We start from the raw sequence: 13,551 nt of genomic DNA, 5'->3' as shown, positions 1-13,551 counted from the left end.
TACATTCTGATGGTTCTGCACTTTGATTTGGACAATTGTAGCCTGCAGCTTGGAATGAGGCACAGCAGGTTGCTTGTCCTTGATGCCCAACATAACACCCCATAATAATCTTCCTCCAAGGCTCGTGCTGAATCATAGCTGCAAAGCAAAGAGCTGAAAATGTTTCCGCATGGGTTGAGTTTTTGTCTTGACCTCCGCAAGCATCCCACTGCAACACACACAGCGAAGCTATTTATAATCTTTTTGCACACTTAAAATCACCTCAACACTTTAGTGCAGGCAGAGAGAGCGGAACTGCATGTTCATTGATGGAAACGGTAGCCATGTTCTGTCTATTGCTTTCCTTATTACTTCCCTTTAATGTTAATTCTCAGACTTGAGGTATTATTACACAACACTAAGGGCTTTGTTGTCAATAAAAGGCCACTTTAAACTTGAGTTTTTTCACCAGGGTAGACCCAAATCTGACATCAGAAAAGAAACTATATTTCACTGAAGGACTGCAGACTTCACAGCTCAACAGAACGCGTTGACGGCAATAACTTCATTGCAGCAATATAAGCTTTCGGGGCATGGATCATTTCGTAACTTCCTTCACTGAAGTCAAACCAGTTACACTGAGCGAATAGCGCACTCTTGTGGACTTGCGCTGGAATAACACTCGTGTTAGTGTTTGAGAGCTGGACACGTCCCGCCTCTTCAGGGATTCTTAACCAATCACTTCATTCTATTTGAACGCGAACTCGTAACCCCGAAGTCCAGACGAGAGGGACACGATCTCCACGCACGGACTTTACGGCGAATATCAGTCAGTAAGTATGAAGGCTGTTTGATCTTCTTCCTACAACGGTATAATGTAACAGAATGCTGCGACTGGAATAGTCGTCATGGTTTGAAGATGTGCAGAACTCGACCATCTACTCAAATGAACGAAGTGTAATAACATAGTAATCCATGCGTCATTCACCGGTGGTGTCGTCCTGGTCCCGACGTTCCTTCAGACTTTTGTTTTCCAAGTTGGCAGTTGTAAAGATTTGTTGTGGCGAGCGCACCATGGTGACAAAGGGGTGGACCTTTCTCTGTAGTTTTCCTTGGCTACAAGGCAACGGACCGCAGAAATCTCCCGACACCAGTGAACTTAGCTCGCTGCCGCCTGTTAAACACGAAGTTCGGGGTGAGTTTCTCATTTATCATATTGTTGTTCTACAACTCCGCGCCGTCGTCCAGTCTGACTGGTTGGTTGACTGTTGTTGTGCAAGTCTCCTCGACTTTTTAAAAGCACTAAGCACATCGTTTAGATCAAACGCCCCACTTGTTATGGCGTTATTTACAACACAAGTACGCGTTATTACACTTTGCCACACTGGTGTGCATGCTATATGAATCATGTCTTACAATTGAGCTTTATTATTTAAAGGTTTATTTTGTCCTGATGTAATTCTGCACCCACTGTTCAGTTTACAAACTCCCTCTACAACCACTTTTAAGCGATTTCCCCTGGATAAATGAAGTATTTCTGATTCTGAAATCTGACTTATCAGTCCTTTTTTTTTTTTTTTTTTTTTTTTTTTGGAATGTGTAATTATTAGTGCTGTCATTCGATTAAAAAAATAATCGAATTAATTGCAGGATTTTGTAATTTATTAACCGAATTAATCGCATTTTTATGTCATATCTGCTAAAGGTCTCCTGATAAAGAATTTGAGTTCTAGGGTATTAAAAAATTGTAGTGCATGACTAATCAATTGAATACAGTAAGAAGAGAAGAACTGTGCTTCATAAATTAAATCCAAAAGTAAAGGTCAGGCACATCCGCAATTCAGTTAGGCTCAGGTGCATTATTCAAAAACAAATACAGCAATGCAGTGAAATAAATAAAATAAAGCTGTCTTCAAAAATGTAAAACAAACATCAATACAGTTAAATAAATAAAATAAGGCTGTTTTCAAAAATGTAAAACAAACATCAATACAGTTAAATAAATAAAATAAGGCTGTTTTCAAAAATTTAATACAAATACAACGATTCAGTTAAATAAATACAATTCTGAAATAAAATAAGGCTGTCTCAAATAGGCACTTCAGCTCAATATAGCGATTCCAAAATGAATAATAGAAGTGTAACACGCCTAAATGAGGCAAAATGAAGAACCGTTGAAATTATTTCATGTGTTAAATTGCGGCGTAATTAATTCATTGAATTAACGCATTAAAATGACAGCACTAGTAATTATGCATCTTTTTAAAAAGTTTCTGAACATGCCATAAAAATGATTACCATTTACAGTTAGTACCTTATTTTACCTAACATTACATCCAAATCTCTACTCAGTCCCTGCTACTCATTATTCACTGCAACAGTGTGGTCCACTTTAAGTCTGAGCAGATACTCCTGTGCTCTAAGAGGATTTACTCTAGACTCTTTGGAACAGCTCTGTCAGCCTAGACTAGCGTCTAGTTGCCCTTCTGTTCCATGATTCATTTCTGCTGCACTCCAAGAAGAACCAGGTCTGGATCCACTTGTTGGAGTGTCTTCCATACTTTCTGCTCTGGACACGGCTGGCAGCTGTCATGTCAGTACCGCTGTCTGCTGGCACAGCACCCAGATCATCAAGATCTGTGGGCCATGAAGCCCCCAGTCTGGGGGTTTAGATCAGCTTAATGTCCCAGTCTGGTCCTAGATAGGAACTCGCAAAGCTGCAGGTGAGTTCTGCTCTATTTTAACAGAGCTGAAGGGTTATATGTGGCTGATATGGCTGATCTAAAGCTAGATAGTTGCTTCTTAAATAGACATGTTAACTGGGTGGAGAATTTCCAAATATTGAATCCCAGATTTGTTTTGCTCTAATTCAAACTAGCAAGCGTGCAACTTTAATGAAGGCTGTTTGTGAGCAAATTGTGATTGAGGCATTTTAATTGTTATTTCTTTCTTTTTTTCTATTTAAATAAAGCTACTAGCTGAGTGTAAATGTATTTTTACTGTGCAACCTACGTTTTGTGTGCAATCTTAGCATATTTTAGTTTCTTTTTTCCTGTCTAGATGTGTATGGTGAGCTGCGTCTGTTTCTGTTCTATGTCTGCTTTTGTTTGGCAACTGTGGCCTCCAGATTTTTGTCTGAAACTGAAACGAAAACCATATTTATGAGAGACCCAGCTTGGACGCGGTGGACAGACTTGTTCCACTTCTTAAAACACTGTGTTGTACTTGAGTGTTCTCTCTTGTTTTTTGAGCTACGACACAAGTCAAGGTTAAATGGAGCAAAATTGAGTGTAAGTCAGCTGAGTGACAGCAAGAGACAGCGCCTGGGTCCGCCATGGTTTTGTAGCTTTGTATCTGCTTGTAAAGGCTGAAGACTTCTACGTCTAATGCCGTTGCAGTGAAGTGACTAGTCAAGGCGGGAGACATGAGAAGACAGTGGCAGAGGGAAACCCAGCAAGTGTTAAGTTGCCAACTATCTATGAGACATAATTGTGTTTCTGAAATGCACTATGTGTATCAGGTGTAGTGTGAGATTTTGGCTCACTGACGCGTGTGTAAACCTGAGCATCATTCAGTAGTTCTCTGTCGAAGGCTGTGACACTGAAGGCTGGCTTGTGTTTTGGTGTTGCTATGGGAACTGCTGTGGCTTCAGATGAATTCCCGGGTGACAAATAGACCTCAACACATGACTTTTAAACAGCTTCCATTCTTTAAGTGTGATCACATCCACTTACAACTTGCACCCTTTTTGTAAGTTTGCCTACGACCAAAAAAAATCTAGTTGAATGTGAGCCACCATTCAAAAGTGGTGTAAATAAATACACTGCATACACACACAAAAACAAATGTACGTCCTTTTTTTTACCGCATTTTTCCCACCAATTTGCTTTTCCTTCCTTCTATGAACTTGCGAAAATATTCAGTCCTAGCACGGTGCAGATCAGGGTTTAAGAAAATGTTGATACACTCAACTATTATTTCGATATTTTCACTGAAATATCACACTTTATTGTGTGATATTGTCCTGATTTTTAAAGCCAGATATATGAGCATTTAATACATAGATACTTGGATATGCTGCTGCATTTGAGAGAATCATTTTGTTGACTAAGGGAGCGATTCATTCCTCTGTTGGATGATTTAATGTTGAAACAGTATCGTAATATATCACAATGTATAGTGTCACCTCTCCAATGTTTGGACACATCTAGTATCAAAGGATACCTGCCAATACGCGGCCCAAAGTGCAAATGCACAAAACTAAATTGATGCACGCTGATAACTTTTTAAAAATGATTATTTCAGGGCCTACATGGATGCTGCAGTGTCACTTGCAACACTTTGAATTGCTGTCACCATGGATGTAAAAGCACATTTGACCTCTGAGCGAACTCCTCACCCACTGAAAGTATCTGTCCCTGGCTGACCTGACATCAACCAGAAGGATGGCAACCAGGACTCGAACTAAAATGACAACAGGGGTTTTGTTTTGGACCCCAGCACCCACCTGTAGCTCACCTACCAGCTCCGTGGGGTCTGAAGAAGAATGGGAGCACGAAGATGACTTTGATACCCAGATGGATGATAACGGCATCATTGGGTTGACGGACGCTGTCGGGGCGGCTCGACTCGAGGATTTCCATGATCAGTTGGATCTTCAATGTGAGCCCGATTTCCTCAAGCCGGAGGAGTCAGATCCTGGTGCGATAGATGAGCCTGTGGTCTTTTTTGGGAGGGAGGATGACTGTCTAGAGAGTGTGGTGAATAATGGAGACAAGAACACAGACGAGATCTTGGGTCCTGCCACAAAAGATCACTTCCCAACATGCCACCCTAACCTGAGTCTTCTGGGAGGCCCTGCTGCTCAACACTGTGATACTGACACTTCTACGCTCACGCCTGCTCATCCTAATATTTCACATCCAAAGAAGCGTCCTGAACAACCCTCGGTCATCTCAAGAATTCCTCACCTACCAACACCCCGGAGTCCTCTTTCATCCTCCTGTCCTGCCTTTTCCACTTCTAAACCTCACGAGTCAAGGTGAGGGTCAAAATCCACTCTTGGTTTTAAGGAAATGTTTATTATTTAACCTCTTGTTTTTTAGAAAGGGGAGCCTCCGGAAACCAAACTTCTCCAAGGTTGAACCCAGAGTCCGCTTCCCGAGAGGTGATTACAAGCCGCCCAAGAGCAGGCTGAGCTGTGGGAAGAAATCGCTCTCACCGCAGCCTTTGTTGGAGTGTACGCCCCTTGCTGACTTTGCAACAGAGAGCCTGGTGAAAGGGCCCTGCGACAGACCCGACGGTGGTAAACCGTCCACCACTGTTCCCGACCAGGCCACGACATTACTGGAGCAGCTCCAGGTGTTTTCACTCACTGCTCCACATCTATTCCTGCTTAACTTGTCTGGGAAAGAAAACTGAATTGCTGTATTTGTACTGACGCCCATCTCCTTCCGTGGTCAGGAAGACTACAACAACCTGCTGATTAAATATGCTGAGGCGGAGAACACTATTGATCGTCTGCGTCTGGAAGCCAAGGTAGTTCCTTCACTGACCTTTTATCTACCACTGCACATCAGTTCAACATCTGCTGCGCTCCCAAAAACGCACCATCATTGTATAGCCTTGACTTTGAACAGATACCAAAGAAACTTGTGATGTTGTGACAGGGTGTTGTGTTGGCTTGCACGCATATTGATGAAACAGATGTGGAAGAGGTTTGACACTTTTTTGACACAATGTGGACCAAACATGGGCATTATGTGAGAAATTGATATCACTGATATGAAATTAATCGGACTAGGTGTCACACCAGTAAAAACGTATTGTGAAGTATTAAAAAAAACATACAAGTCAGAAGATTTTTTTTTTCATTTTGCCTAAAGTATTAATGCCACAGAGGTCCTGACACTCTTGACGTGACATGGAACGAGTGAACCAAGTCGGAAACAAGGAGGCAAAGGGGGAACTTCATCATACTAATAATAATAATAATAAAAATATTATTTTTAAATCACGAGTACTGAATACATTCACCTGGTCTCTTCATGTGTCCGGTGTTACATGCAAACTTTAGTTCCGCGAGTGTTCATGTCATTTTCTTGTGACGTTGCTCTTTCCCCATTTAACGACATGGAAAAGCACCACAATTGTGTCCATTTTTATGATATGTGTTTTCCTTCGCTTCCGACACTTCCGACGCTTCCGACTCTTCCGACGCTTCCGACTCTTTTGACCCTTCTGTCTCATGTGACCTCGCCAGACTTCTAGAGTGGGGCACTACCAAGTTGTTCAGTGGTGGGACACAATCTAGATTATTGGGGCGCAACAAAGTGTATTGTTTACTCTTTGGCTGTGTCGGCCAGTGTGAAATGACATTTAAGAACGTGTGAAATTATATAAGTCCCACCTGCGTATAGGTCACAGGACTAGTGAAAGTTTGAAAAAATAAAAATGTATGACTTCCTGTCAGAGCTACTGCCAAGTAGACAGGAAGACAAGAAGCACCAGGAAAGAGAGGAATAGAAGTGAGTCTGTCAGAGGGACAGCTCATGGGGAGAGGTCTGGAGGGAGGCCAGGTGATCTGGAAAGGTTGTAGAGGTCGGCTGATCTGCTTTGGAAACCCCTGACCAGAACACGCAATTGATGTTAGTTTTCTTTCTGTTATCAAAGGAATTGCACTTTTATTTTATGTACTAAGTGGTTTTAGTTGTGAGATGTATTGTTATATCATTATATTACAATAGTGTTTTTCTTTCATTAAATATATTTTTCAAATGTTTTAAAATGGTGAAATGTCTTTTTTTGATCAAGAAGATCAAGAGAACAAGTGCACTCAGAAGTGCTCTACAATCAGCACCAGTTTATTACTGATTATAACCTCCCACATTCAGACTAGAACAAGTCGACAAAAATAGCAGGTGCCTGTGGCGGGGGGCACTGCTGATGTATGAGTCAGCGATCATGCAGAATTGCAGCAAGAAGTTCCCCCCCGCGTGCAGTTTTTACATGAGCCCACTGTCCAAAGACATGCACCGTATGATGCCTAAGCTGTACCCCACCTTTGACCCCCGATAACATAAATCACGGGGACAAATGCATAACTGCATAGTGGATTTTTATTGCATTTTATTTTGCTTCTGAAGGTGTTGGTGTGTCAAGTGGCTGAAAAGTGCAAACCAAATCTACAAAGTTTTGAAAACTAATTTACAAAGCAAAACACATTTACAACATTTCAAACTTCTTTAACAGAGATTTTTTCCTTACTTTGTAAATGTGTTTGTGTAAAATGTGTTTTGAGAGGTAGTGAATTTGTTTTCCCAGGTTGTAATCTGTTTCCAGTGAGTGCAAACTCTGAAAACACATTTACAAACTGAAAACAAATTTACAAATTAAGAAATACACTGACAAACTCAAGAAAAAAGATAAAGAGATTTTTACATTTGTTTGAAATGTTGTGAATGTGTTTCGCGATTTGTAAATTTGTTTCAAGAGTTTGTTAATTTGTTTCAAAACTTTGTAAATGTGTTTTGCACTTCTCCGCCACCATAACGCTAAGTTATTTAACTTTAAAGAACAGAATACCATCAAATCCATGAAACAACTTCCATCATTCATTAATTGTGTTGTTTCATGGAAAACAAAAAGTTTCCCGACTGGGATTTGAACCTGTGCCACTGAAGTGAGCATCTTGGCTCCGAGTTGCCAAGACAGTTTTACCTTGTAACCCGAGTACAGAGTCATACAAACAATTCCAGCTCACTTCATCACATTGGTCACATGGAAGTTGATTCATTTTAGTGACTCGATTGTATGCTTTTTTAAGTCTTTTTTGTCAGATTGTCAGTGACAATCCACACAAGTGAATGACAACTTCTACAAAAATGTCCTGGATCCGGTTCATAAACTCCACCACAACACTGAAATTGAATCAAATGTACCTGTATCAACATTTCCCGCTTTCTTGCCAAGGTGGGCCTCAACTATAACTTCCCAGCACCAATTCAGTCCGTGAAGTCTCAAGCAGCCAACGAAACCTCCAAGCTCCTGTCGCTGTGTTTCCCTCAAGCACAAAGAGCCGACGATGCACTTCATTCAGTCTCACACTCCAACCAGCAAGGTGAAGCATTAAAGGGCAACTGTCCGACAGCTGCTCCAGTTTTTGACAGATCTGTTTCTCTGTTGGATATTTAGGAGCTGGTTCCCCCGATTCTTCACCCGCCACAATTGCTCAAGGCCCTCAATCTCAGCTGGGACGGGAGCTGTCCGACATACTCTGCGCTCAGGCCGACAAGTTTCTCCAGCAGGTAGAGGACGTTCTCCTGAGGTCATCGAATTGTTTTGTCAATAACTAGGTGCCGACAACCTGTCAACAGCATCAGGTGTTGTAGGATGGAAGGAGGTTTGCTTCCGTTTAAGTTTTTTCACTTGAAAAATGAGTCCATTTTTTCCTGCAGATGTGAAGTAAATGTTTGGTTTATCAGCATCACTTAAATATTAAGATGATGTTTTTGTAGTTGCAGGTTTTCGATGACCTTCTGAAGAAGAAAAAGCTCAAATCTGTGGATCAGATCTCGGTAAGAACCTATAGCCTTGGGGAAATAGTAAGCTGGAATGTTAGCGTTGTACCGTCTTCTTTGGCAGGGTTTCTCCAAACTGCACCATGGTCTCTCCTCTCTGGAAAGGAGTTACCTTACTGCCAAGAACCATGAGAAATCCTTGCAGCAGATGGGAGAACCAGTCAGCCACTTTGATCCGGACCGGTGAGTGGTGGAGGGGACGGTTTGGGTTTTTCTTGCTTCACAAAAGAAGGACTTTGATGTTGCAGGGAGTTGGAGGAGCTGATTCTTCTGTGTGGGCAGCACATGGATGAGCTGAAGAAGCAGGTGGAGCAGGCCACGCCAACACTGCCCAAGTTAGAGGACACTGTGCTGTTAGCACCTACTTCTCACGCAAAGGTAGTAGTCCTCACAGAGATCTGTTACTGCTAAAGTGGATCAGTTTACTGGAACATGATGACAAACTGCTTGCAGAACACACGGGAAACTTTCCATGGTGATTCACTTGAGTCGACTCCTGAGACAGTGAGCTCTGACGATGACGATTTTAGGCTACAATCTATCTACCTCAAACCTCCGAATGGATATGAAGATGATGAAGATGTAAACACGCTGTCACACAGGTAGGTTTCTTTCACTTGTGATGAGTTTGTGACGACACAGACTTGAACAAGTTTATCTTGATGTTCTCATCAGCTCTCAGAACCACGACGTCTGGGAAGGATCTGGCGAGGAAGGAGAAGCCCATTCATCTGCAGCTGTCCAGACTGAAATAGAGTTTGGGCGTGAGGGGAATGAAGTTGTCAGATGTTCTGCACACCGTGATGCAGAGTCCAGGCACAGCGGAAGTGTGCGCCCAAGTGTGGAAAATTCAGTGGGAAGTGATTTTAAACCCAAACACTGTGACGACAAGCAACATACTGGATGTGTGAAAATGGATTCTGAAACGCAAAGGTGCTTTACACTACAAACATACAAAGCCAATATTATTGTTTTTTTTATACTGAGATATTGAGTCTACAGTGTGTGTCATTCAGCTAACTTTTGTTTGCATACCACAGGACATTGCTTTGTGAATGTAGGTTGAATTTCATCTTTATTCTCCTTTGTTTTCTGAAAATGCTGCTGGACACAATCTTGAGCTGTATCTCTGTGTCTCCTATGTGAGGACTATAGTACTTAATATTGTGCTCTCCTTCACAGCCGGATTGAATTTGACCCACGGGACTCAGCTCACACCTCCTCAGCCAAACTGCTAACCAGAAAACCTACCTCTCTGCTACTTGAGGATTCTGCTTCTCCCTCGAATCATCCTCCTGACAGCTGCAAGGAAGCAGAAGCCTTTAAATCGTCCTGCTGCAGACTGGATATGGCTGCGCCACTGAGTCCAAAAACACAATGTAGAATAAGAAAGGCCGTTTCCCAGGCAAGTTTCAACGTGTGTCTGAGCAGCCTTGATCCCACTTCAAATCCGTTATGATGTATGACTTATGGCTCACTTATGGTTATGATTGCTGCCAGAATAGATAGTTATAGTGCTCTGATTTAGATCGATATTTAAAGAGTTAGCCGGGTCTACGTCAGACTGTTGAATATATGCATTGTGGGACATCATATTATTGCAAATGTGTGTTCTAGCCGGACGGCGTCATCTCCCCAGAGACGGACAGTGGGTTTGTGGGTTCAGATAGCAGTCGACTCAATCTTGCTACTACTGCTGTTCACCACCAGAAGGTGCCAAAACGGTGAGGTTGTTAAATGTTCATCTTCTTCCCCTAAATTTATCAGGCCCTTCCCCCAAAACAAAGAGGCCACGCTTTAAACCGCATCTGTTTATTGATCGTTTTCCTCTCTCCTGCGACACAGTGGCTCTCCAGTCCATCTGGAGGTTGAGGCACCGGGGACAGTGACGGGGTCATCTCCAGGCCTTCCCCCTCGTTCCTCTTCATCCAGCAGAACACGGTCTTCCACCGCAGGCTCTGGAAAAGCCAGGAGAACAGAAAGTCCCATTTCCTCTCCTTTACAATGGGCGAAAAAAGCTGGGGTTCTGAGCGACTCCTCTGAGTTTGAGATGGAGAGTGACCAACGTGAGTCTGAGCCGATGCAAAGTCAACGTGTGTTGAAGGCGACTTCAATCTCGCTTCTCCCCTGCAGCACCCAGCCTTTCTGCTGATGGTCAGGATGACCAGTTTCATGAACGCTTCATGTTAGGGTGTGTGTCCTCCCAGAGCTCCACCTCCGTCACTCTGCATCGCCATGACAATGTTCTAAAAGCTGTTGGCTGCCATCAGGTGGAGGACTGCAAGTGAGTGTTTGCTGCAGCTGCTGCCACAATCATGTGTAAAAAACAGGTCACTGACTCAGTTTCTCCACTCATGGGAGAAGACTGTTCTTTTATGGGCGCAAGAGAATTGACCCACACTGAATGTGTTCAGTATTATCAACCAACATTGTTTAAAATTGCTCTTCAGATTAAAGTGCAAATAAAAAACATATTGAATTGCACAACTGAGTTAGGTCCTTTATTTGGGATTTTGAAAATGGTAACACTTTTTAATGAATCATCAGATTAGTTTTTGTCGTGAACCTTGCAAATCAGTTCACTTGATATTCAACGTTTGTTTTATCGCTTTGTTCCACAGTTGCCTGCTTATGAACTTGGTAACATTTTTGCAGGTACATGCTGCTTGGCGTGATCTAACTGTGTGTGCATGCGTGCAGCATTGGTGGCTGCTTTAACATGAGCACGACTTTTCCTCAGTCAGTCAGGATACTCAGACAGTGACCCTGCAAAGATTTTTTTTAACCTATAGATGAGCGAGCCGCTAAGATTCTACATGATATTGTGAAGTTCTGTGAGTGACCCTGAGATATATATAGATGAGTGACAGGTTACTCCTGCTCATGTAAAAGCAGCCAATGATTTGTCACCACTTCCAGTTTGTGCCTTTTAAATTGTTTTTATGGTAGTGATTTGTTTTTTGTTTTTTTGGCAGAGATGTGGTTCGCAACCTGCAGGTGGAAGTGGACCGATTACGGGACAAAATAAAAAGCTCTCTGAAGCAGACAGGCCAACTCCCTGCTCTGATGTCTGGCCCGTCGAAAACTTCCACACCGCGTCAAAGGTTTGTTGGTGATTCCCTGTAGGGCTTCATGAAACAGTGACCTCATTGTCAGAGCCCACTACTATCTTGTATCTTATACCAAGCTCTCGTTCAGGTCTAAAACCAGATGGAGTGATACTAGTGGAGAAGAAGTGAGATTTGATTGTGATGAGTCCAAGATGAAAAGTCCAAGGAAACACACGAGCAAAACCAGATCACGATCTGCATCCAGACTCAAACAGCGACATCGCATCAGTAAGTCGTAGCTTGTGTACCCACATGAAAATGCATTTGTCTTTCAATTTCAACTGTATTTCCTCAATGTCACGTCTTTTTAATTTACGGTTTTATTGAATGTTTATGCCCAACTGTTAATATATGAAGACAAATAAAACCTGATCTCTCCATCAGTGAGCTCCTCGGAACAGGAGCTCTCCACCCACCCACTACTGGTGTCAAGATTCACTCAGACGGGTGCAGCTTCACTCACCGTCTGCAGCAGCAGCCAGACACACAGTAAGAACCTTCCCAACTCCAAGTTTAAACCCACACTTTCAACTGCCCAGGATCTTACTTGTGTCTGACTCAAAGCTCAGGGGAGTATCGTTCAGTGTTTATAATGGTAGCGACTGACTTTGCAGGGCAGGATCCTCGCGTGTCTGCTGAAGAACTCGATCGACGGAAAGTTCAAGACCCTCCTTGTCCACGCTGTTTGTGTCATCTCTCATCATGTTTTCAATGTAAGCAGATTTAGTGCTGTTAACTTGATGGTGCTTCCACAAGGAAACTGATTTCTTACTGCCATTCTCTATCAGGGCCAGATGGTGGCGGTAGAGAGCCGGCTCGCACCGCCTCTGGTCACTGCCCTCATTGTGGACAGTGTCAGTATTCTAAAAGCACTGAGACAGGTTGGTTTCAAACTCATCAAATTCATTGCTCAGTATTGTAAACTGTAGTTTCGTGTGTCGTGTTCAGCTCTCCCCTCTCAACTGTCACCTACAGATGGTCACCCAGGCAGAGATTCCTCGGGTCACAGCCGGTCCACACCTGCTGGGCCTCAGGACAAAGAGCGACACACTCACGCTCCTCCATTTGTGCAGTGTGTTCCAGTGTGTCCACCGTCAGTGCTGTATGTATTGCTAAAAAGTATCGAGTCAAGCTGCCATACTGTAAATAGAATTTAACAATTTTGTTTTGGCTGTGTCACCGTGGTGTGTCTTCCTTAGGTTGTACCCGAACCTCCAACCCGTTTTTATGTCTCCTGCCAGCAAAGGTGACGCTCCCTCAGGGGTCAAAGTTCACCATGCGTTTAAGAGCAAGAGCGTGAGACGCGCTCCGTCTTCAGGTGAGCAAAGCTTCCTGGAGGACTCTCTGGACCGAGCCGTGCGAGCAGCTCAGAAGATGAAGCGCAGGTCCAGACACATTGTGCGTTCTCTGGCTTCGGACCTGCAGCACCAGGACCTGCTGTCTCACTCCTGCTCCTTCTGACCTAGAAGCAACAGAACTGTAAAAGACTCAGGTGACTAAGTGGTGACGAAAGTCAACGTGCTGTGATGTTACTAGTGTCTTCTGTGATAGTTAGATCTCATGCACTATTCCCAAAATCTGAAGATCATGTGATTTATTTTTCATTTTAATGTGCATTCTACCTTTACACTGTTTTTTTTTAATTAAAAACTTTGATTGTAAACTCATTCATTAGTTTGTTATTCATCAGGTTTTCGTCTTCCACGTGGTTGTACTGCTGTAGCACACACATTTATCATTTCAACACTATATATATAAAGCTTCACAAACTGTGACAAAGCAGTAGACTTGAATGTAATGGAAGCCAATTTATTAGACAGCCTTGGTACATATTACACATGAAGTATTGTTTGTGCTTCAACACTTGCAAACATACAATCCCA

At 42.8% G+C, this 13,551-nt stretch overlaps 1 protein-coding gene across 3 annotated transcripts; it reads left to right on the top strand.

Moving 5' to 3' along the window:
* Positions 1 to 492: 492 nt before the first annotated feature.
* akna (AT-hook transcription factor) lies at positions 493 to 13,335 on the top strand. 3 transcript variants are annotated; one of them, XM_053863403.1, is made up of 23 exons: positions 493 to 812; positions 1,086 to 1,174; positions 4,285 to 5,020; positions 5,085 to 5,340; positions 5,443 to 5,517; positions 7,951 to 8,098; positions 8,173 to 8,285; positions 8,496 to 8,555; positions 8,623 to 8,741; positions 8,807 to 8,936; positions 9,012 to 9,160; positions 9,234 to 9,491; positions 9,741 to 9,963; positions 10,176 to 10,282; positions 10,404 to 10,624; positions 10,692 to 10,842; positions 11,534 to 11,662; positions 11,757 to 11,896; positions 12,053 to 12,157; positions 12,283 to 12,381; positions 12,457 to 12,549; positions 12,644 to 12,770; positions 12,868 to 13,335. In XM_053863403.1, the coding sequence occupies exons 3-23, from the start codon at positions 4,425 to 4,427 to the stop codon at positions 13,127 to 13,129; spliced, it is 3,561 nt and encodes a 1,186-aa protein (XP_053719378.1). In that variant the 5' UTR covers positions 493 to 812; positions 1,086 to 1,174; positions 4,285 to 4,424; the 3' UTR covers positions 13,130 to 13,335. The 3 variants fall into 3 exon arrangements, with proteins under 3 accessions (XP_053719378.1, XP_053719364.1, XP_053719371.1); XM_053863389.1 differs by lacking the exon at positions 1,086 to 1,174; XM_053863396.1 differs by lacking the exons at positions 493 to 812; positions 1,086 to 1,174 and adding an exon at positions 1,557 to 2,702.
* Positions 13,336 to 13,551: the final 216 nt, after the last annotated feature.

Source organism: Synchiropus splendidus, chromosome 1 (genome assembly GCF_027744825.2).
Source record: "Synchiropus splendidus isolate RoL2022-P1 chromosome 1, RoL_Sspl_1.0, whole genome shotgun sequence".
Taxonomy (NCBI): domain Eukaryota; kingdom Metazoa; phylum Chordata; class Actinopteri; order Syngnathiformes; family Callionymidae; genus Synchiropus; species Synchiropus splendidus.
The sequence above is the reverse complement of the archived record's forward strand: the minus strand, read 5'-3'. Positions and strand labels throughout refer to the sequence as shown.

Bases quoted from the DNA above. Each gene is read 5' to 3' on its own strand.
- akna (XM_053863389.1), top strand. From the start codon at position 4,425: ATGGCAACCAGGACTCGAACTAAAATGACAACAGGGGTTTTGTTTTGG. The intron at 5,518-7,950 runs GTAGTTCCTTCA...TTTCTTGCCAAG, and splicing joins GTCTGCGTCTGGAAGCCAAG to GTGGGCCTCAACTATAACTT. The intron at 10,625-10,691 runs GTGAGTCTGAGC...TCTCCCCTGCAG, and splicing joins TGAGATGGAGAGTGACCAAC to CACCCAGCCTTTCTGCTGAT.